This window comes from Neolamprologus brichardi, chromosome 16 (assembly GCF_056152115.1).
Source record: "Neolamprologus brichardi isolate AB-2024 chromosome 16, ASM5615211v1, whole genome shotgun sequence".
Classification (NCBI taxonomy): Eukaryota; Metazoa; Chordata; class Actinopteri; order Cichliformes; family Cichlidae; genus Neolamprologus; species Neolamprologus brichardi.
The window spans coordinates 35,759,310-35,782,500 of record NC_142119.1 but is presented as its reverse complement, the minus strand read 5'-3'; the positions used below and the strand labels follow the sequence as shown (position 1 = coordinate 35,782,500).

Sequence of the window (23,191 nt, the reverse complement as noted above, 5' to 3'; positions counted from 1 at the left end):
TCTGTGTGTGTCTGTGTGTGTGTCTGTGTGTGTGTGTCTGTGTGTGTTTCCACATTAACACCACTGACCCTATTTTCAGTGCAACACCAGCAGCCGGTGTATTGTATATTTGTCTGTTTTGCTGATCGTCTCCATGGATGCTCTGATGTGTGTCTCTGTGTATTATGGGATGGAACAGTCTTCCTATTCTTTCCTCCCATAAAGGAGGTAATAAAGAAGCACTGAGACATACAGAGAATCCAACCAGTTTCCAGTTCCTCTTCCTTTAATGACACCCTTTAATGGAGACTTCTGATTGGCTGTCCCCAGCCAATATAATATTTTTAACAGCAGGTGGGTGGGGCTGGGTTGGATGAGACCAATATTAGAGTCATCTCTCAGCAGCCAATAGGAGCCAGTAGAATAAACAACTGCTTGAAGCTTTAGCCTCCCAGACATGACTTGTATATATGCTGACCTCATATTTAATATCTGAGAAGATATGAGAGTCTGCTTTTTAAAATGATCATCTAATGACCATCGCTGTGCTGTGAGACTGTAACACTGTAATGCTACGTGTGTTGCAGAAAACAGGGAAACAGTGAAAAGCAAAGTGAATCCATTATGAAGAAACGCTGACGTTCAGCTCTCTCTCAGTGTGAGGTCATTTGATTAAATTTTCATTCGACACTACAAAACGTGTCGGCTCTTTTACAGCATTACTATAAATTTATATTCTGTTCCAAGTACTACAAATTGGTACTGATGAATAATTTGCTGTTGATGCCAAATAATTCAGTTTAATGAATGTTGTGGTTGACACGAGGAAAAGGTTCTGGTGTCAGTTCTCTTACCATTTGTTCCCTGTTCGTGCATAACAACGTGACATTTATTCCCCATGACACCTAACATATTGTGCAAGACGCATGTAAATCTGCATCCTTGGCTTTTTCGTCCTCCAGGGCAACGTGACCTTCTCGTGTTCGCAGCCCCAGCTGGTGGCTTGCACCTTCGTGAGCTCCAGCAGCAGCTTCCTGTCGCTCCCGTCAGCGTTGCCCGCTGTGGGGGGTTTCTCCGTTCGCTTCCAGTTCAGGACGTGGAACCCGGAGGGGTTGCTGCTCTCCGTCCAACTCAACCCAGATCCGCAGAAACTGAGGCTGCAGATCAGCAACAGCTGGCTACGCCTGACCCTCCACAGCTCGGGACGACAGAAATCAGAGGCGTCAGCCGGTGAGTCCACACGACAGACTAACGTGTCCCTGATTCTACTGAGCACTCGAACTAGACTTAACCCTTTAAAGCCGGTCGGAGCGGGAACGCTCTGTTTGCGTAACTATTTTTAAATCCCGGTAGCTCTGCAACCACGTAAGCTAGCGCAATAATTGTTTTTGCATATGAAACCGGAGGAGTTGTACTTACATCTTATGCCATCAGCTTGTCCTCGGTCACAGTTTCCTTCCACATATAGTTTTGCAAAAACTGCATAAAAAGCACTTGCAGCAACAAAAACACAATATTCCAGAAACACGCTTTGCCGATCCGATCAGCTGTTTGTAACACTTCCTACGTCCATCAGCGCGAACTTTTGCATGTCCACCATGACCTGCCCGAAACTGGAAGTGACGTCATTTTGCAGAAATGTAGTTTTTTACCATCAAGGCCTCATGAGCCTATACTGGTGTTTTTAAAAGTTATGTTTGACTTTATGACTTTCTGTGTGGTTTCTGGGATGCTTAGGACTCATATTGCACTGCTGGAAATAGTTTATTTTGATGCATATGCTGCTTTTTTGCAAATTTGCATTATAATATTTATTTTCGTTTTTCCTGCAGTGTATAAAAATTGGTGTATTTCAAAAATAAAACTATGAAGACACTCAAAATAAATTTCCTGTGGTGGGAAACTATTTTGTGCAACTTTTTTGTATTTACAGTTTTGAGGGATAAGCCTCTTAAATTTCTCTAACTAGAAATATATGTTAAAAAAATAAAAACGATTTTCAATTTTTTTGTAGTTTATTGCACTTTTTTGCAATTTATGTAGTTACTATGCACTTAATGCAGACATATTATTAAAATCTAGGCTGTAATGGTTGTATTGATGTATAGCAACTTGAAATGCTCCCAAAAATGGCTCCACAGCATGTAAACATATAATATAAGCTCTGGCAGACTTGGTTCTATGGTAGGTCTTAAAGGGTTAATCAACCCCACAGATCCACGTCTGATTGGTGCATGCCAGTTACACAGCTGGCCTGCAGGATAATCCAGCTTCATGCTGCAAACCAGCTCAGGAGCTCAAGAAACATGAAATATAGCTACAGAAATGACCCTCGTGTAATGATCAGGACCCAAAGTCCAAGCAGGAGGAACTACAGGACACCAGGAGAGGCCCTGTGTCCAACCCCAGTGGGTCATTTTCGTTGTAGAGATGAAAAATGAAGCTGACGTCCACAGCTGCGCTCCTGTGCACGCTCCTGGAGGATGGAACAGCTTTTGTTTGTACACTTTTAGTATTCAATTTTAGTCATTTTTCTTCACAGTGTGCGGTTGTAGCAGTGCGACACATTAGATCAATTTAATGTTGTTTTATTCTATTTTTGAGTCCACTAAGAAGCTACTACTAGCTTAGCAAAGGGGCTAGATGAATTAGCTTAGCATGAACACAGACTGACACAGGGTTTGGTCACATTTTGATTCACAGCATCATCGCCTCAAAAAGCCTGTTTGCACTGCAAGTCCTCCAAGGTGCTTGTATCACCTTCATCCTCAAGAAAGTCGAAAATATTATGGCTTTTTCTTTTTTTGGGAGGAGGGGGACTTGAGGGAAAATATCATCTAATTATCTGTATAGGATTCCTTAGCAAAAATAACAGAGATAAGTAAGATTGCTTGGGGGAAGTCAGGCTCTCCGCAGTTGGATGGCTGCAGGGAAATATAGATGGAGAAGAAAACCACAGCTCGGGGACTGTATTCCCTTTTATATAATTTGCCTCATGGTGCATTAAATTAAACATCTGCGCAAGGACGTATCAGCCTCAGAGCTGCAGCCTGTGAAGCCCGTGACCTCGAGTCCTGCAGCCGTGCAGAAACAATACATTTACCATAGTTAAAGGAAGGGATCTGTTTATTGTTCGTGTTAGCGTCATCACAATCCCTCGTCTTTCTCGTCCACTTTTGGAGGTCAAACTGAAATTATATATAGCGTATCATAGCATCTATACGCAGCAAACAACATTATCATATTAAACGCGTCTCTGATGTGTGGAAACCCGTCCTGTGGGAACATGCTGCACCGAGCACAGATGCAAACTTCAAACTTCAGACTTGCATTTTTCTCCAAAGTTGGACTTTTCCCTTCAGTTTCATTAGCTCTGTCACGTCACTGTTTCACTGCGTCCTCGTTCAGCTGATAGGAGAGCGTTGGCAGGATGAAAATGGGCCCTGACTGATAACGTGGGAGCTGCGTGCACTGGCACCTTAATGTGAGAAGACTTTCATTAAGAAGTCTCCATCAGACTCTAGTCAGGAGACGCACAACATGTTGCATGAACACACAGACTGGAGTGGACACGGGGCTGCCACTCTTTGGAGCAGTGATCACATCCAAATATATCTTTAGAGGCAGGACTGAGGATAAGAGTTGACCTGTGAAACAAATGCATGCGTCAATGCGATCTGCTGTTCCTACCCATCTAATAGTCCCTGCAGTCCTCAGACTCATTTAGTTGTTCAGAGTCTTGTGCTGCTGTCAGACTCCAGCTCCTCCGTCTCGGACTGATTACGATCCTTATTCTGCTGAGGAGATGCCGCGAGCCGCCGCGGTGGCTCTGACTACAACACTGGTGCTGCAGCACTCGAACGCACTCGGCCCCGGGTTGGATGTGAAAACGATAAGAGCGTCGCGAGGATATAAGCTGACATGAAGCACAAACAGAAGCTGCCTCGACCTGAATGTTTAAAGGAGGCTCAGCTCTTAGCTCACAGGGATTATTAGCTGTACATGCAGGAAGTCTTTGGCCATGTTTAGTGTGAGCGCTCGCCACTCTAATACTTTAAAACCGGTCAGAGCAGGCTACTTTAAACTACTTTAAAATCCCGGTAGCTCTGCAACCACGTGAGCTAGCGCAATAATGTTTTTTGCATATGAAACCGGAGGAGTTGTACTTACATCTTATGCCATCAGCTTGTCCTCGGTCACAGTTTCCTTCCACATATAGTTTTGCAAAAACTGCATAAAAAGCACTTGCAGCAACAAAAACATAATATTCCAGAAACACGCTTTGCCGATCCGATCAGCTGTTTGTAACACTTCCTACGTCCATCAGTGCGAACTTTCGCATGTCCGCCATGACCTGCCCAAAACCGGAAGTGACGTCATTTTTGCAGAAATGTAGTTTTTTACCATCAGGGCCTCATGAGCCTATACTGGTGTTTTTAAAAGTTATCTTTGACTTTATGACTTTCTGTGTGGTTTCTGGGATGCTTAGGACTCATATTGCACTGCTGGAAATAGTTTATTTTGATGCATATGCTGCTTTTTTGCAAATTTGCATTATAATATTTATTTTCGTTTTTCCTGCAGTATATAAAAATTGATGTATTTCAAAAATAAAACTATGAAGACACTCAAAATAAATTTCCTGTGGTGGGAAACTATTTAGTGCAACTTTTTTGTATTTACAGTTTTGAGGGATAAGCCTCTTAAATTTCTCTAACTAGAAATATATGTTAAAAAAACAAAAACGATTTTCAATTTTTTTGTAGTTTATTGCACTTTTTTGCAATTTATGTAATTACTATGCACTTAATTCATACATATTATTAAAATTTGGGCTGTAATGGTTGTATTGATGTATAGCAACTTGAAATGCTCCCAAAAATGGCTCCACAGCATGTAAACATATAATATAAGCTCTGGCGGACTTGGTTCTATGGTCGGTCTTAAAGGGTTAAAAGATGAGCAGCAGCCACACAAACTGACTGGGCAGCAAACACATGGTGAGATTTATATATCTGACCTGAAAGGAGAGAAGGAAACTCAGATTAATGTTGTCTGCTGTGGCAACACTGCTTATTCCATGACACAGTGAACGGAGAGAAGGAAATACCCGCGGCCCCGACTCTTCTGGGATGCAGGGATCTGCTGCAAGTCACAGGCATGTTGGACTGAGTGTGAGTGGAACAGAGGCGTGGCTCAGTCAGTCCTCCTGAAGGCTCCAGCCACTTTTACTTACTGAAGCACTTGCTTACAGGTTAAAGGTTTGAGTTAGGCAGTGCAGGCAGCTGTAGTAACCTTCTCAGCAACAAGGGAACAAAGAATCTGACACGTCAGAAGATATTCCAGATGTTGGTCTGCAGAGTCGTGCTAACATGTTTCAGCTAATCCGAGTAGAGCGCGTTTCCTCATGTCTGCAGCCTTCTAACTGCAGGCGATCGACTGTAACAGAGACGCTGGTGTCATCTTTAAGTGAAGAATGGAGAAGGATTGACTGCGGTACAGTGCTTACTTCACATTAGTGGAGCTAATGCACCCACGCTATTTGTTGACAATAATAAAGAACCAGGAAGAAGCTGACGTTAGTAATTTCTCCACATTTCCATATTCACTTCATCTAAATGATAAAATATGCGCTGAGTGACACGGCGGAGGAGGCAGACTTTTTGTTCGGAGGCTCCGAGTGATGGAGGAGGCTGGAAGCTCCTGTGGTGTCCGTGAAAACAAGCGTGTGTGTGCACAGGAAATTTACTGGCAGCTCTTAAAAGTCTATGTCTAACAAGAGTAAAATGAATAAATATTGTTGTCATCTAAACTTCCAAACCGTTCTTCATCAGGCAGGAGAGTCAGCGACGGGCTGTGGCACTCTGTGAGCCTCGACGCCAGGAGCCTGCAGATCACTCTGACTGTGGATAACGAGCCCTCCTCCACTATTGAACTTTGGGAACAAGTGCAATCCAGAGGCAGCTTTTACTTTGGAGGTTAGTGGATTTACACACCATGCTTCCATTATTAACACAGCTTAAGACTTTACGCTCTAACCGAATGTTTCTTGGGAGTAAAAGCTAAAGGTTGTATCGTGTGTTATTTCCATCCAGGCTGTCCTGCGACTGCTCCAGACTGCCAGGGCTTTGCTCCGGCGTTCCAGGGTTGTATGCAGCTCATATTCATCAACAGCCAGCTGATGAATCTCAGTCACGTGCAGCAAGGACTGCTGGGGAATTATAACGAGCTTCAGTTCGACACGTGCAATATAAAAGACAGGTAACGTAGCCTGAATGTGTTTGAGTAAGGACGTGGCTCAGACGTGGAGCTGCTGAAAGCATGCACACATGTGACTGTTGAATGTCAAACATTATCCAAGATGGCAGCGCAGCCTCATCCATGCCCACTCTGTTAATTTGTGGATGACAGCGTGCTGCCTGCAGCGCAGCCTGAATGTCACTGACATCTTGTCCTATAGAGGCAAACTGACAGGATCGTCCAATTAAAGTGCAACAGGAAACTGGCGAGGAGCTTCTCTGGCAGACGACTATGCTAACAAGCTGCCTCCCTACTGCCCTGTGCGCCGTGCTCTCCCTCATTACCCTGCACAGCTGGGCGCCCTGTGAGCACCTTCATGTGGATCATGCGCAGGATTGAAGTACACATGCAGCTTTTTCTTCAGTTTCACATGTCTGCTGTCTAAGACACAAACACGGGAGTGACGGCGGTCTCCCATGTCAGTGAGGCGAACGGCGCGCTGCAGGAAGTGACCGAATAAAGAAGGCGATGCAGCTCCAGGAGCATGCTTTGGTGCTCTTCCGTGTAATTTCATTTATTGAAGGGCGTGACACTGCCACTAGGATTACACAAACAGCATCAGGCTGTCTTTGATGAAACATGGCTGAAGCTTTGGTGCCGATACTGTAGTGTGTACAAACTCCTCGCCGATACTGCAGTGGTGTACAAACTCCTCGCCGGTACTGCAGTGGTGTACAAACTCCTCGCCGATACTGTAGTGGTGTACAAACTCCTCGCCGATACTGTAGTGTGTACAAACTCCTCGCCGATACTTTAGTGGTGTACAAACTCCTCGCCGATACTGCAGTGGTGTACAAACTCCTCGCCGATACTTTAGTGGTGTACAAACTCCTCGCCGATACTGCAGTGGTGTACAAACTCCTCGCCGATACTGTAGTGTGTACAAACTCCTCGCCGATACTGCAGTGGTGTACAAACTCCTCGCCGATACTGTAGTGTGTACAAACTCCTCGCCAATACTGTAGTGTGTACAAACTCCTCGCCGATACTGCAGTGGTGTACAAACTCCTCGCCGATACTGCAGTGGTGTACAAACTCCTCGCCGATACTGTAGTGTGTACAAACTCCTCGCCGATACTTTAGTGGTGTACAAACTCCTCGCCGATACTGTAGTGGTGTACAAACTCCTCGCCGATACTTTAGTGGTGTACAAACTCCTCGCCGATACTGTAGTGTGTACAAACTCCTCGCCGATACTGTAGTGGTGTACAAACTCCTCGCCGATACTGCAGTGGTGTACAAACTCCTCGCCGATACTTTAGTGGTGTACAAACTCCTCGCCGATACTGCAGTGGTGTACAAACTCCTCGCCGATACTTTAGTGGTGTACAAACTCCTCGCCGATACTGCAGTGGTGTACAAACTCCTCGCCGATACTGTAGTGTGTACAAACTCCTCGCCGATACTGCAGTGGTGTACAAACTCCTCGCCGATACTGTAGTGTGTACAAACTCCTCGCCGATACTGCAGTGGTGTACAAACTCCTCCCCGATACTGTAGTGTGTACAAACTCCTCGCCGATACTGTAGTGTGTACAAACTCCTCGCCGATACTGCAGTGGTGTACAAACTCCTCGCCGATACTGCAGTGGTGTACAAACTCCTCGCCGATACTGCAGTGGTGTACAAACTCCTCGCCGATACTGTAGTGTGTACAAACTCCTCGCCGATACTGCAGTGGTGTACAAACTCCTCGCCGATACTGCAGTGGTGTACAAACTCCTCGCCGATACTGCAGTGGTGTACAAACTCCTCGCTGATACTGCAGTGGTGTACAAACTCCTCAAGATTAGTTCAGCCTTCCTCTGTTTTCTTTAAGCAGCCATCCATACGTCCATTTCTACTGCTGGGCACAGCAGTCTCATTGTAGTCCAAACATCTCCCAGCCTCTGGCTCTTCTGTTTGGACACTGACTCGCAGATGTTCTCAAACCACGTGAAAAACATTTCCATCGTGTTCTGGGCCTCCTCTTGGATGGACGGATTACTCAGCTTAGATGCATCCAGAAGGCATCCTCACAGGAAGCCTGAACCATCACTGAGGGAACAGCAGCTCTACCCTGAATCACTCAGATCCTCATTCAGCCGCTGCTGTCACTTCATCACGGAGGCCAACATTTGGTGCATCTCTAAGGCTGCGCCAGGACACCCTTCAGCTTTTGGTTGGACCCTGTTCTTATTCAAATGATGACACATACAGCAGTGCCACTGCTTACATTGTACCGTGTGGGCCAGAGGGCTGCACTGTGTAGAGCCACTGTTATCATCCAGTGCACACACTTCACAGCATGCCAGCCTGTACTCCCGTCTTTATGCTTGAACTTTAATTTAGGCTCCAGCAGCTCCTTGGGGAAACTCCTTCATCTTCATCTACATGCTAACTGTGTTTGTCTTTCCTTTGGTGTTGGCTTGGTTACATATTTTACACTGAATAACCGTTTACTTCCTGAAAAAGATTGATTTATCAGGCTTATGTTTATTATTATTATCAAATTGATGAACCTGCATCTCTAAGGACAATCAGGACTCTGTGTGATAGTGAACATGAGGAACATGACCTGGACGACTGCCGTCCTGATGGCTTTATGGTGTTTCACTCGTTTCAAGTCCTTTTATGATTTTATGATAGACATGGCTGATAAACGAAAGTGGATAAAGCGCGCTGTGCTTCAGGGCTAGCTTACGGCGTCGAGTTGCTATGATACGAGAGTGGGGTGCCTCAGGGTTTCTTTGTGAGATCCACCTTCACCAGTGACATCTGATTTCTCACCAGTATGGTGAGAGCTCGGTCCTGGGATGTATTTACTGGGTGAATGAGATCAAATGGCAAATTAAGTGGTAATAAAAATCCTTTGAACACATGAGGGAGGTGATTTCCTCATTTCTGTTCTGAGGCTTTACTTTGACGATACGAGGAAATGAACTCCGTCTGAATCTTCTTAGCTTTCGGTCTAATTACACTGTGACTCGCTTTATTGTTCGTGTGCACCTGGGTGTGCCGGCTGCTGTCATTTCTTGACCTGTAAGGTCAACCGTGCACACAACATCAGAAAATAGCCCGACGGTAATTAAACCGACGGCTGCAACCTTATCCGTGTTGCGGCCGGCCTGTGCTGCTGCAGTTAATAGGTGAGAGATAAAAGTGCATGAAATTATAGATGCATGCTTGAAAGGCTGGCAATTATGTGAAACTGAAGGAGGCTCGAGGACGGGACTATTAATCAGAAGAGTGCAGTTTAAAATGTTCCCTGCAACACGTTTTGTGGTGAAATCCTATTAACGGCCATTCTTGTCTGAAGGTGACAGAGATGCATTTATTTTTAGAGAAGCGCTGCCACGGCTCCACTTTTTCAAATTCAGACAAGGGCGCAGTGTGAGAAAGCGTCGGTTCACACTTGTTTTTATTTTTACTCTGCACAACATGAATCAACAGCAAATGAGTCTTTTGGGGGACTTCAAAGCTGGTGTTCATGACAGCACGGGAGCGAATAAAGGCGAACGTGAGCACGGCTCTTTCTTACCTGCTGGATAAAAGATCGGCTTTGTAAACACCGACAAAACAACTGGTTCTGTTAGTCGCTAATGCAGATGACTGGAAGACTGTTTATGTGGGTTTGTTTGTTTTTCCTTCTTTGTTGTTGGAAGTAAAGTGTTATCATCCTGAGCAGCTCCTAAAGCCTCAGTTGTTCTGAAAGCTTGAAAGAGCTCAGCACATTAGGAGGTAACTACAGATTTTTCAATTAGTCAGCAGACGGGAAAGTTAATTAGCAAACATTTTGATAATCAATTAATTACAAGCAGTCAAAAGACAGAACATCTCTGCCTGCAGCTTGTTCAATGAGATAACTTGTTCTGTGTTGTTTCTGACATGCTAGCATGTTGCATGTCCTTCACTTTAAAATCGCTGCTTACAGTCTGAAGAGAAGGACCAGTCGTAGATATATGCATTGATATACCCCTTTGGTAGCAGTGACAGAGGGCCGATCTGCTCAGCTCAGCTCTGTGTGGTTTTGTGTGGCAGAGCATTTGAGCTAACATAGCATGCAGACGCTAACATAGCATGCAGACGCTAACATAGCATGCAGACGCTAACATAGCATGCAGACGCTAACATAGTATTTGAGCTAACATAGCATGCAGACGCTAACATAGTGTCACTACCCGATCCGTACCGGAAACCTGATCGGTACCCCGCATGCGCGAAAGGTGTCTACTTCCGGTCGTAGCGTTTTACGATAGTTATGGGTCAGAGTATCTGTTAAAATGTTTAGAATAATAAGTATATCTTAAAATGTTTGCAATAATGAAGCATTTCAGTACAATGTAGACAAAAACGAAAAATAAAAAGATAGTTACGGATCGGGACTCCCCGATCCTTACTGCGCATGTGCAAAGTCGGACCGTACAAATCGGGTCTACCCGATCCGTACCGCGCATGTGCAGATGTTTTCTTCTTCTTCTGTTCGTTTAATGGCAGTTTACTCCCCAGTGTATGAGGATACTGCCACCTGCTGACCGAGTGAATGAACCCTATTGTAAACTGAATTGGCGTCATTACAAACGCGTGTTAAATTTGATTTAGTGATAGTCGAGTGTGTTTATGCTTGTCTGTGTGGAGAGGATTGTTGGAATAGTGATGATGATGTCCGCTATCACTGTCAATTGTCAGTAAACACTTAATCTGGCTGCTGAATCTTCATGTGACACATTGCTAAATCAATATTATTAAGTCTGTAATAAGGCGCCATTCTTCTTATTTTACGGCGCTGTTGTTCAATCGGGAACGCTCTCTGTTGAGGAGAAAAGCATGAATTTGTTTGTACACGGATTATCCATCGTTTAAATGTCCCGGTAGTCGAAAAGGAGGCAGAGCTGTTGAGAAATGCTAGGAGCTAACTGGGCGCTAACCGTATCATTCAAATATATTGAATGTCGCAATGTTGGCAAAGAGAGGAAGTGACGTAAGATTTGCGCATGCGGGGTACCGATCGGGTTTCCGGTACGGATCGGGTAGTGACAATAGCATTTGAGCTAACATAGCATGCAGACGCTAACATAGCATGCAGACGCTAACATAGCATGCAGACGCTAACATAGCATGCAGATGCTAACATAGCATGCAGACGCTAACAGCAGCAGCATCTTTTTCTTTGTGAGCCTGAGAAGCGTCATTACTGAAAAGCCTGTCAGGTCTGTGACAAACCTCTCTCTCCCTCACTGGACAGAGAACCACACACTGTCCATAGATGTCCCCTCATCTTAGCTTCATTGGTGACTTTAGGTGGAAATGTGACTGAAGTGTCACGTCATGGTCATGTGATGAACCGCCAATCCGACTCTGGAGAACGCAAGAAAACACACAAGGATGGGGTTTGAAGTGTATTCTGCTTCTCTGCTTTGTGACTAACTATAATGACAGATGTTCATCATTGCAGATCCACTCAGTCCTGTTTTGTTTAAGTGTTCCTCAGACAGAGATTCATGAATCAGAAACAGCTGAACTGCAGTTCTGGCAGAAAGGCAGATACCATGAATGAAGATCGCCGCGGTTAGAGCTCCAGATTGTAATGCTAAAATCTTCTTATAGCACCAGTTACAACAACAGTTACCTCAAAGTGCTTTATATACAATATTAGAGAGAAAATCTGCAGCAATAGATGATCGTTGATGGGGAAGCACTTGGTGTCAGTGGGAAGGAAGAACTTCCTTTAAGTTTTATTTCACGAGCTCAGTTATGATGAACGATGATGGATGAAGGACCGTGTACAGGGGAAGGCCTCGAAGGAGACTGGCCGGGCCGATCCCCGTGTACCAATGAGAAGTGAATGAAAGGAAGAGGAAAATCATTATTTATTATTAGTAGAAATAAATTGAGAGAGTAGAGTTTAAATTTTCTCAGGTGGGTTCACCGTTCGTTCATGTGCATGGTCTGATGAGTCCCCGGACTGTGAAACGTTGGTGCTGTTGGTGAACAGCGTGTGCACATTAGGACTTTTCATGTAAAGTCGAGAGAGTCAACCCAACAACATACAGTGGATCGAAATGTCGTCGTGCTGGATCAAAGGTTCAAACTGTGAAAATAAAGTGATCCAAATGTCCATATATCAGGTACAATCACTGAGTAAATGAGTGGATTCCTAAACTGTGCTTTCCTTTGCAGATGCCTTCCTAACCTGTGTGAACACGGAGCGCGCTGTTCTCAGATGTGGAGCTCTTTCTCCTGTGACTGCTCGGGGACGGGTTACGCTGGAGCGACATGTCACAACTGTGAGCACTTTGTCTCATTTCTTCACCTCCTCTCAAAGCCGCCATTACACCCGCCGCACCGCCCCATTTATTCTCGGTCTGCCCGGTTGTGTCATTCGATTCGGCACACATCCGCCAGCCTCGCTCGTACCTTTCTTCACCTGTGCAGAGCAAAAAAAGCCGTCCTGCTTCGACTTGACAAGACCTTTACAACCGATGCTGCTATTCTCACTTTCAAAATTCTGAGAATCTCTTTTCGCTACACCCTAAATAGTGTTAGACTGGCTGACTTTAGACTGACTCTGCATGTAGGAGCTTTGCCTTACGGCTGTCATTTTATGACATCGCCTTGATATTTGCTGTGGAGACGGCTGTTGGAAAGTATGTGTGAAATTCCCCTGCCCCAGAATACTGATATCTTGTTTATATGCAGGCAAACACCGTCGTGTTTGGCTGATGGAGAGAACATGGCAGATAAGATCATCTGCTGAATTAAAAATAGGGCCTTTCATCAACTTCCCCGTAAACACGTGAAATCAACTTTTCTGTCTGGACTCAAAACCTGAAACCTGACAGAGTCTGAAAACACTCAGCAGATTCAGAGATTCAGAAATGTCTGGCTTCATCTCTGGAGTTTGCACACACACACACACACACACACACACACACACACACACACACACACACACACACACACACACACAAGCCCATTCAGCTATCTTAGTGAGGACCTTCATTGCCCCTAGTTGTAACCCTGACCCTAAAATCACATTTTGAGCCTTAAAAATGCTTCAAACTCGTGAGGACCGTGAGTGTGTCCTCACAAGTGACTGTTGGTTCTCACAAGTATAGCAGAATGCAGATTTCGGTCCTCACAAAGATAGCTAGACAGGAACACACACACACACACTTCTCCTGCTGAGTTCAAACTGCATGACTGTGACAAAAAGGTCTCATTTTGCCCACTGGGTGGTTTTAGAAAACACTCCACTGGACAGCACCTTACCATGCTGGTTATACTGGCTGGCACTAGCATCATAACTGAGACTTGTTAGCTTTGACAGATGCAGTGGCTGGAAACATTCATTAGTAAAGTTGAGACTTATGTGGCCAAAGGACTGATGAGGTATTTGTCATCTTTCCTTCCACCATCCACAGATTCACTGATCCTCCTGCAGTGTTTGTGTGTGTATGTGAGTCTTTGGCCAAAGTGTTCTCCAGGTCAGTTTCAATCAAACTGTGTAGCTGTGAACTGATTTATGTTTCTGCATCTATAGATGAGAATGTGTGTCTTTCTAAAAGCTAATTACTGAGTTTTTTTCCTTTGTAACCACACCATAACAAAAACATGATTACCATATTTTCCGTACTATAAGGCGCACTTAAAGTCCTTTAATTTTCTCAAAAATCATCAGGGCGCCTTATGTATGAATTCTGGTTGTGCTTACTGAGCTCGAAATAATTTTATGTACACGGCGCTCAAACATCTCTCAAAAATGTTTTAGTCCGACTTTGCTAAACTACGAAGCCGCACCGCTTGATGGATTGTTGGAGCATTACAGCTACTGTAGTCAGGAGCCTTGTAATCTGGGTCCTAAACTCCGTCTGCTTCAGGTCCCAAAGTCAAACAAACGCTGCGGCATCACTGAGAGTTAAAAACTGTCTAAATTCTTTCATCTTTAATAAAATGATCAGCGTTGCTGCTTTACCAGGTGTAACAATTAAGTTTAACATCCAGGCATCCATGAAAACAGGATTTATTAAATTTAACAGAGTTAGAAGTTAGCAGGAAGTTAGCTCGCTAGCTTCCACCTAAACATGATATAGCATGTTCTGACTGAGAGATTTCTGTAAATACTCAAACGTACAGCTCTGCTATCACTTCCAACATAAATGAATAGAGAAAACTAAACCGCAGTGACGTTTGTAGGGTTACTGAAGTTGGGCTAGCTGCTATATAATGATGTGCTACGTGATGGCTAGCTACACAGCTATGTTAGCATAGAATAAACATGAAGCTGGAGGATGAACGCTAACTCCCCCCCATAAAAGTTAAAGAGACAAATGCAATCGCATGGCAGGATGCTGTAAACGGACCAAACTTCAGTCAGGAGAACAACTGAGATAATCCATCCACAATACGAGGTTAGTCATTAATCGTGGCTCAAAGAGTTGACAGTTCGTCTTGTAACTGGAAGGTTGCCGGTTCAAGCCCCGGCTCAGACAGTCTCGGTCGTTGTGTCCTTGGGCAAGACACTTCACCTACCACCTACTGGTGATGGTCAGAGGGGCTGATGGTGCGATATGGCAGCCTCGCTTCTGTCAGTCTGCCCCAGGGCAGCTGTGGCTACAACTGTAGCTGCCTCCACCAGTGTGTGAATGAATAGTGGAATTGTAAAGCGCTATATAAATGCAATCCATTATTATTATCATATACTGCAACAACATGGGAATAGAGCCGCTGTGAGAGAATTCAGCATTAAGGAATCAATGATACGGAAGTGGAGGAAGCGAGACTCTGACTGTTTTGTTTTGTGTAGCGGGGCTTATAATCCAGTGCGCCTTATGGTCCAAAAAATAACGTTTGTGAATATTTTTTACAAACACACAAGGTTACAAAATTCATTTCACAGCTACATCGTCTGATTTACAAGTACAAAATATTTATGAGCGCAGTTTGAGCCCATAGGGGTCATGTCTGTTGTTTTAGAGGTAGTGAGTTATGATGGAGCATGAACAGGATGAGCTACTGCGTCGCTGCCGTGGGTCTAAACTAAAGGTTCTGCTGTCATGTTAGTCTTTCGCCTCATCAGGCTGTTGAAAGCAGATCCTGTGGTATCTAGAGAAGCTCACAAAGGCCTGTGCTGTCATGTAGTTTTAATTGTTCTCCTTGAGTTTTTTGGCTTTTCTGTATTTGGATGCTTTGTGATGTCTCTGCCATTTATCTCCGTTTGTTACATTGACTTCTATTTTTGAAAAACATGGCGTACAAATAGGCTGACTTGACTTAATTATTTTCATCAAATAATAGAAGTTATTATGAAGCCAGCAGCAGACAGTAACGTTCGTTCGCTGTCGTCGTCCTTTCATCCCATTAAACTGACAGTCACTGCCACAAACAAAGGCCTCTGTTCGTCTGTGTCTCTGTGAAGATGTTTACGATGCTCCTTGATGTGAATCGGTTGGTGTGGAGGACATTGGTTCAGCATGTTGGTGCCATAATTAGCATAAAGAAAAAAGCCAAAGCGTGGACATCATTCACTTCTGTAATACAGCACAGAGTTCATACATTTAGATAGGTTTTGTGTATTCACGACTCATCCAATCGAGAGCCGTCAGAGCGTGGGCTGATTCTTGGACGAATGACTGATTTCTGTCCCGCTCTGCATCTTGCAGCCATTTACGAGTCTTCCTGCGAGGCCTACAAGCTGAGCGGCAGCTCGTCGGGCTTCTACTTCATCGATCCAGATGGGAGTGGTCCTCTGGGGCCCACACAGGTATACTGCAACATGACAGGTGAGATCATTGTAGACCTCGTGTTGTCACCTTTTACTCCATTCAACATCACCCGAGAACGCAGAGAAAGCTCAGAGTAAAGAGTGCACTGGCTTATAGATTAGCCTGCATTGATCCAGAGCCAGCAGCAGTCGAGGCGACCTCCTGAGGGTTTTTAAATGCATGTTCGCTGTGTGTTAAACACAGATTTCATCTTTCATTTGTTTCCAATCTTTTGGTTCTTTATGTATATGCAGCATGCTGCCTTTTGTTGCCTCGATCTTTAATCAGAGGGAAAAGTTTTCATGGTGTCTTCATGAATGATGCTTCAATTAACCCTTTAAAACCGGTCAGAGCGGGCACGCTCTGTTTTGCGTAACTATTTTTAAATCCCGGTAGCTCTGCAACCACGTGAGCTAGCGCAGTAATGTTTTTTGCATATGAAACCGGAGGAGTTGTACTTACATCTTATGCCATCAGCTTGTCCTCGGTCACAGTTTCCTTCCACATGTAGCTTTGCAAAAACTGCATAAAAAGCACTTGCAGCAACACAAACATAATATTCCAGAAACACGCTTTGCCGATCCGATCAGCTGTTCATAACACTTCCGATGTTGGAATAGACGTCAGCGCGAACTTTTGCATGTCCGCCATGACCTGCCCGAAACCGGAAGTGACGTCATTTTCGTGGAAATGTAGTTTTTTACCATCAGGGCCTCATGAGCCTATACTGGTGTTTTTAAAAGTTATGTTTGACTTTATGACTTTCTGTGTGGTTTCTGGGATGCTTAGGACTCATATTGCACTGCTGGAAATAGTTTATTTTGATGCATATGCTGCTTTTTTGCAAATTTGCATTATAATATTTATTTTCGTTTTTCCTGCAGTATATAAAAATTGGTGTATTTCAAAAATAAAACTATGAAGACACTCAAAATAAATTTCCTGTGGTGGGAAACTATTTTGTTCAACTTTTTTGTATTTACAGTTTTGAGGGATAAGCCTCTTAAATTTCTCTAACTAGAAATATATGTTAAAAAAACAAAAACGATTTTACATTTTTTTGTAGTTTATTGCACTTTGTTGCAATTTATGTAATTACTATGCACTTAATGCAGACATATTATTAAAATTTAGGCTGTAATGGTTGTATTGATGTATAGCAACTTGAAATGCTCCCAAAAATGGCTCCACAGCATGTAAACATATAATATAAGCTCTGGTGGACTTGGTTCTATGGTAGGTCTTAAAGGGTTAAAAGGTCATCTTGTCCACTCAAGTATGGCTGAGAGCAGAAATGTGGGGTTACAACTTGGCACCGGGTTAGTTCAGTCAGATGAGCGGCGACCGGCTGGGGTCGAGTCCGACCCGTGGCGCTTTACCGCATCGCCTCCCTGTATCCATCCAATAAAGCCAGTTAAAAATATATTAAAAAAAGATTACAACTTGACAGGCTTAGAGATCTTAAGCCCCCTCCCAGTGGCGTCCAGAGGCTCGGGGTCATTAACGTCAACAAGGGTTAATCCCCTGCACAGTGCACTTCATGACGGGGTCGCAGTAATTCTGGATGCAGGGCGAGTCACGGTGCCATGACAACGTTTAAACTGTTAAGTCGTTTGCAGGAATGCATAAATCTGCACATTTCTTGGGTAAAAGTTTTGGTTTTGACCTGATCCCAGCTCAAAGTCACGTCTGCAGCGCTCGCCGTGCTGCAAGCAGGAATATCCACGTTCATTTTCACAGAAATTTGCCCATTGATTTATGGGCAAGAGTTATCTGTTGCTCGTGGAGAAACGAGGAAGGTTACGTCGAGGCAGAGGAGTCGATAAAATAATTACGAACGTCGCCGCCGGCAGCACGGATATCGACGGCGATCGCGTGGCACCAGGCTGCATTTGGGATGGGTTAGCGTTCGTGTTTGGGAGCTGTGGGAGCAGACTGGTGTCACCGGTGTGGCTGTTTTGATTCGGGAGCCAGAAAGAGCTTTTGATGGCACAAACACAATCTGCTCCGTGTCACCTGAGATGTGACTTTTGACAGACAGGCAGAGGGACACGAGCTGATCCACAGTCTGCCTGACATGTAGGACAAAACATATTGAGTTTTGACACTCTGGAGGCCGCGCTCGTCACCGCGCTGTCACAACTTCCCCAGCTGCTTCGTCCCTGCAAGGTTAATGTAGCAGTGATGACATTACAGAGCGAACGTGGTGTTCTCTGCTCGTCCAGCGTTTGTTTTTTCAGTCGTCTCCTTGAAAATCTCAGTCGTTCTGCAGCAAATACGTCTCAACTTGACCTCAATTAAGGAATCCATTAGAGATGTAAATAGCTGTAAACCTGCCAACCTGATGAGAATAATCATGAACACAGCCGTCTGATTTTATCCAAAATATTCTGTGTTGGTATGTGGATACGAATAAAATCAGGTTCTTTTTCAAAGTGTAGGGTTTGAAGTAGATATCGGTCGGTATCGGTCCGATACTGACCTAAATGACTGGATCGGATATCGGAGAGAAATAAAAAATGTAATCGATCCATTAAATATCAAAAAAGCACCTCACAAAACTTGCGACACGGCGTAACTCGGCTCATAACCGTAGCACGTCGGAGCAGTGTGGTCACGTGATAGAGCGGCTGTGTGTGTTTGTAGCGTCGCTACCAAACCAGCATTTCATCTCCGAGGAAGTTTTCCCAGAGAGAAGTAAAGCAAGTGTGTAAGTTCATTTCTGAATGTTTGTAAAGCATTCCCACGTTAAGCTTAACAACCGATATATGGAGCGACTGCCTCTTCTTGCTGCTACTTCAATCATAAACTGATCAATGATCAGCTGATCGTCTCTCTTCTTAGTTTTTGGCCCACTTCTCACCAGAAAGAGGAAACCAGCGGCTGAACAACAGCAGCACGTTTAAGCTTGATCAGCTGTTGTTAGAATTTATTTAATATTATTTCTACACCAGGATCTTTTTCTACAGCTGACGTAACTGTGCAGGGGCGGATCTAGCAAAGTTTAGCCAGGGGGGCCGATAGGGCATGAACAGGGAAAGGGGGCACAAAGACATACTTTTCTTTCTTATTCTCATTTAAAATGTCGAGCTTTTAATAAATAATTATCTGAATCTTACACCCAAAGTTTTAATCTGATTTAAATGTATAGAAGTCCATTACTGTATATAGTAACTGTTAAGTCTAATATACCCTAGTAAGCTACAGTACTTTTTCCTTTGGGAACCATCTGTGCAGTCTGCAGTTCTGTAGAAGAAAGATGTTGAATCTATTTAATTATTCTTGGAAAATAATTTATTTCTGTGCATTTTTACCCTGCACCAAATTAAATTTGATTACATCGATTAAGCATCATGAGGTGGAGGGTGGTTCCCTATTTTTTTTTTTGCTGGGAGTTTTCAACCCTATTAGTTAGGTTGTTTAATATTTCTGCTAAGTGCTCTTTAAAATACCAGAATAGGGAGGATGGAGCAGGTTTAAGTTTATTAGATTGATCAGTTTTGCTGAACTATGAAATATTTTGGGTGCAGTGTGTTTTTTTACATACAGGTGTAACAGAATAGCTTTAGTGTTGTTGTTTATTTAAACTTGAGTATGAACTTATACAAAAAGCATCAATATATTAAAAAAACAGTTTTATTGATTAAAACACTATATCGGATTCATATCGGTATCAGCAGATATCCAAATTTATGATATCGGTATCGGACATAAAAAAAGTGGTATCATGCCGTCTCTAGTGTGAAGTGATGTGTCGTCGTTGGCCTCGTGGTCATAGGATAAATAAACAGGATGAACCTAATATGACAGGATCACTTCACCCTGTCAGATTCATTTATATTGCATCAAATCACGACAGCAGTCGCTTCAACGAGCTTTATACTGTAAAGTAAAGAGCCGTCAATGACAAACGATAAGTCTTTGTTTGTTTGCTTTTTACTTCAGAGTTTTGCCAATCAAGTCATTTTCAGTTAGCCCTTTATGGCCGGCTGGAGCGGGCACGTTTGGCATAACTGTTTTTAAATCCTTGTAGCACTGCAACCACGTGAGCTAGCGCAATAATGTTTTTTGCATATGAAACCGGAGGAGTTGTACTTACATCTTATGCTATCAGCTTGTCCTCGGTCACAGTTTCCTTCCACATATAGCTTTGCAAAAACTGCATAAAAAGCACTTGCAGCAACAAAAACATAATATTCCAGAAACACGCTTTGCCGATCCGATCAGCTGTTTGTAACACTTCCTATGTTGGAACAGACGTCAGAGCGAACTATCGCATGTCCGCGGTCGTTTTTTCCTATAGGGCATTTACAAAGATATGCTGTGTTTTTAAAATTCATGTCCGAGTTTATGACTTTCTGTGTGGTTTCTGGGATGCTTAGGACTCATACTACACTGTTGGAAACAGTTTATTTTGATGCATATGCTGCTTTTTTGCAAATTTGCATTATAATAATATATATTTTCGTTTTTCCTGCAGTGTATAAAAATTGGTGTATTTCAAAAATAAAACTATGAAGACACTCAAAATAAATTTCCTGTGGTGGGAAACTATTTTGTGCAACTTTTTTGTATTTACAGTTTTGAGGGATAAGCCTCTTAAATTTCTCTAACTGGAAATATATGTTAAAAAAACAAAAACGATTTTCAATTTTTTTGTAGTTTATTGCACTTTTTTGCAATTTATGTAATTCCTATGCACTTAATGCAGACATATTATTAAAATCTGGGCTATAATGGTTGTATTGATGTATAGCAACTTGAAATGCTCCCAAACTACAGCGTGTAAAAAGATAAGCTGTGGCGTTCTATGGTTAATATAAGTTTATTTTATATATAATATAGCAGAGTTCACATTCATGTGTCCATATCTAACGATGACCTCGTGTTGCACACAGACACACTGTGGGGGGGATCTCGGTGCAGGAGGTGCTGATGTTGTCTTCACAGTAACGCGGGAACGTTTGTCTTGCAGAGAAGAAGGTGTGGACCGTGCTGTCCCACAACAGCACCGCTCCGGTCACAGTTCAGACCTCGTCCCTTCAGAAACCTCACGTCATGATTTTCAACTACAGCGCTTCGGCCGAACAACTACGCGCCATCGTATCCGGGTCGGAACAGTGCCAACAGGAAGTGGTTTACAACTGCAGGAAGTCCCGTCTGTTTAACACAAAAGGTCAGTGACTGTCCTAAAACATGTCCCGAGCTGCACTGGACACGTGCTCAGCAGAAATACAGGGCAAACCTGTTTATATGCTCTCACATGCATTTGCTTGCTGACCCCACGGCCGGCTCCCCCCCACTGTGGGACTGAGTGGGCTCATCCAAAGGAAGCAGTTGAACGTCGTGTTTTTGTTGCATTGTCAGGCTGTCAGCCCGGGGCCACGTTGGTAGCTGCTGCCCCTTAACATCCCCTCGCCCGCTGCTTCCCTGCTCTTGTTATCGTTGAACAATAAGCTGAAAGGCTGTGTCCAATCTTCTGGTGTACATTCATCTCAGATCTCTGGCACCTATGGTGTTCCAAACATCCGAGCGCTCGCGCTTAAATCATGAAAGATTCATGATTCTGCTGTTCCCTGGGTAGCATGTGTGCACAAACAAACAAGTTCATTATCACCCCAGACATCAAACAACAGCCACAACAGCGGATTTCGTAGCTGCGTGAACACTCGAAGAAACAGTCGGCGTTTTGTAACGGCCGTCTTTGTTGTTTGGACGCTCGCATCTCCCGTGGAAAACAGGTCAAATGTCTTTTTGTAATCCACTTTTCTGAGCGTGCAGGTGTAAACAGCATCCATTTAACCGACGGTGTTACTCAACAGAATATGCAAATGGCTCTTGGACGAGATGCCACTCATCGTGCTAATTTAGCAGAAAAAAAACAGCAGCAGTAGCTGTTCAAAGGCTCCGCTGGGTTTTCTGGTGCAGCCCTGCCAAAAACATCTGAAGTTCACCTCCAGTTGTGGCGTTTTGCTGTGCAGCGTGTCCTCCGACTGCCATCGTTCCCGCCACTCTGAGCGCAGATGTTCAGTCGTGTCCTCGTGCTGAAAGCGCGCAGCTCTGCTGTGATTTGCATTTTAAACATGTTGTTTTTTCTTTATTAAATACTCATAATGAACTCGGTTTGCTTTGAGGCAACTGTGGCTTTTAACGTGACAGTGAATTAATATTAAACATTCACAACGGCGCTTTAATTACTCGTCTTTTTGATGTCTTATTCTGCAGTCTTCTTTGTTCTTTTCACATTTTCTTTTTTATCTAGCGAGATTTTCCTGGAGGTGCATCCTTTATGAACTTACGCTGGAATTTACATCACTTTTTAAACACTTGTTTTTAAAGCTGTGCTAAAGCGGCTCATAGAAAATAGAAAATAGCACCAAGTGAGAATTGGTTTGTCAGCTGTTGCACCGTCAGGTGACTTTATACATCTGTTGTCTTATATTTAACACAAAAAAATTCATTATGCAGGAAATGAAATGAATTAAAATGATGTCATCACCAATGTGGCTCTCAGCACCACCTGCAGCATTACAGTGGGTGGAGTCAGGCGTGAGAGTTTGTGCCAGACCGTCCTCCGTCCATGCGTCCACTTATGCTTAACAGGATTGGACGATAGGGGCAGCGCCACCTGTTGCCGGGTGTGTGTAAAACCTGGGGCAGAATATTTGAGGTGTAACAGCAGAAGCTTTGTTTGTGTCCTCCAGCTGTCCTGTTGTTGGCCCGTGTCCTCCTTGTCCACCCCAAAGAGGACATAGTTTTAGCCACGTGTCTCTGCAGCATCAGGTACAACCATCAGACAGTTTACGTGACTGATGGTGCACAGTGTGATGCTGCAGTGAACCTGTAAGATTACTAAAATGGTAAAAGGTAACTGCAGGTGCAAACAAAGACAAATAATATGGACAGAAGTGTTTCTGTTCTTATTTCGACTGGAGGACAAACTGAGACCGAAGTGTTAATTGAATTTAAACAGGCTGTGTAGTTGGTTTGAATGTAATCCAGAGTAGCTGAGAAGCGTAGAGAAGGTTGTAGCTGTCAGGCTGTTAAGGTGCAAAACGTAATGAAGCCTGAAGCATTTTCACAGCAGTTTTCTGGGATCGTTGCTGCCAGCAGTGACTGAGGTCAGTGTATTGAATTTTTTTATCTTAAAATCTGCATCCACTGCAAAAC

At 43.7% G+C, this 23,191-nt stretch overlaps 1 protein-coding gene across 2 annotated transcripts in view; it reads left to right on the top strand.

Annotated features, from left to right (window-relative positions):
* The window catches only part of cntnap5a (contactin associated protein family member 5a), a 144,721-nt gene that overhangs the window by 78,720 nt on the left and 42,810 nt on the right, over positions 1-23,191 (top strand). For both annotated transcript variants that reach the window (XM_087830168.1, XM_087830169.1), the window contains exons 8-13: positions 942-1,209; positions 5,814-5,957; positions 6,075-6,240; positions 12,438-12,544; positions 15,920-16,039; positions 20,997-21,197. In XM_087830168.1, coding sequence (XP_087686294.1) covers positions 942-1,209; positions 5,814-5,957; positions 6,075-6,240; positions 12,438-12,544; positions 15,920-16,039; positions 20,997-21,197 — 1,006 coding nt within the window. The remainder of the gene's footprint in view (positions 1-941; positions 1,210-5,813; positions 5,958-6,074; positions 6,241-12,437; positions 12,545-15,919; positions 16,040-20,996; positions 21,198-23,191) is intronic.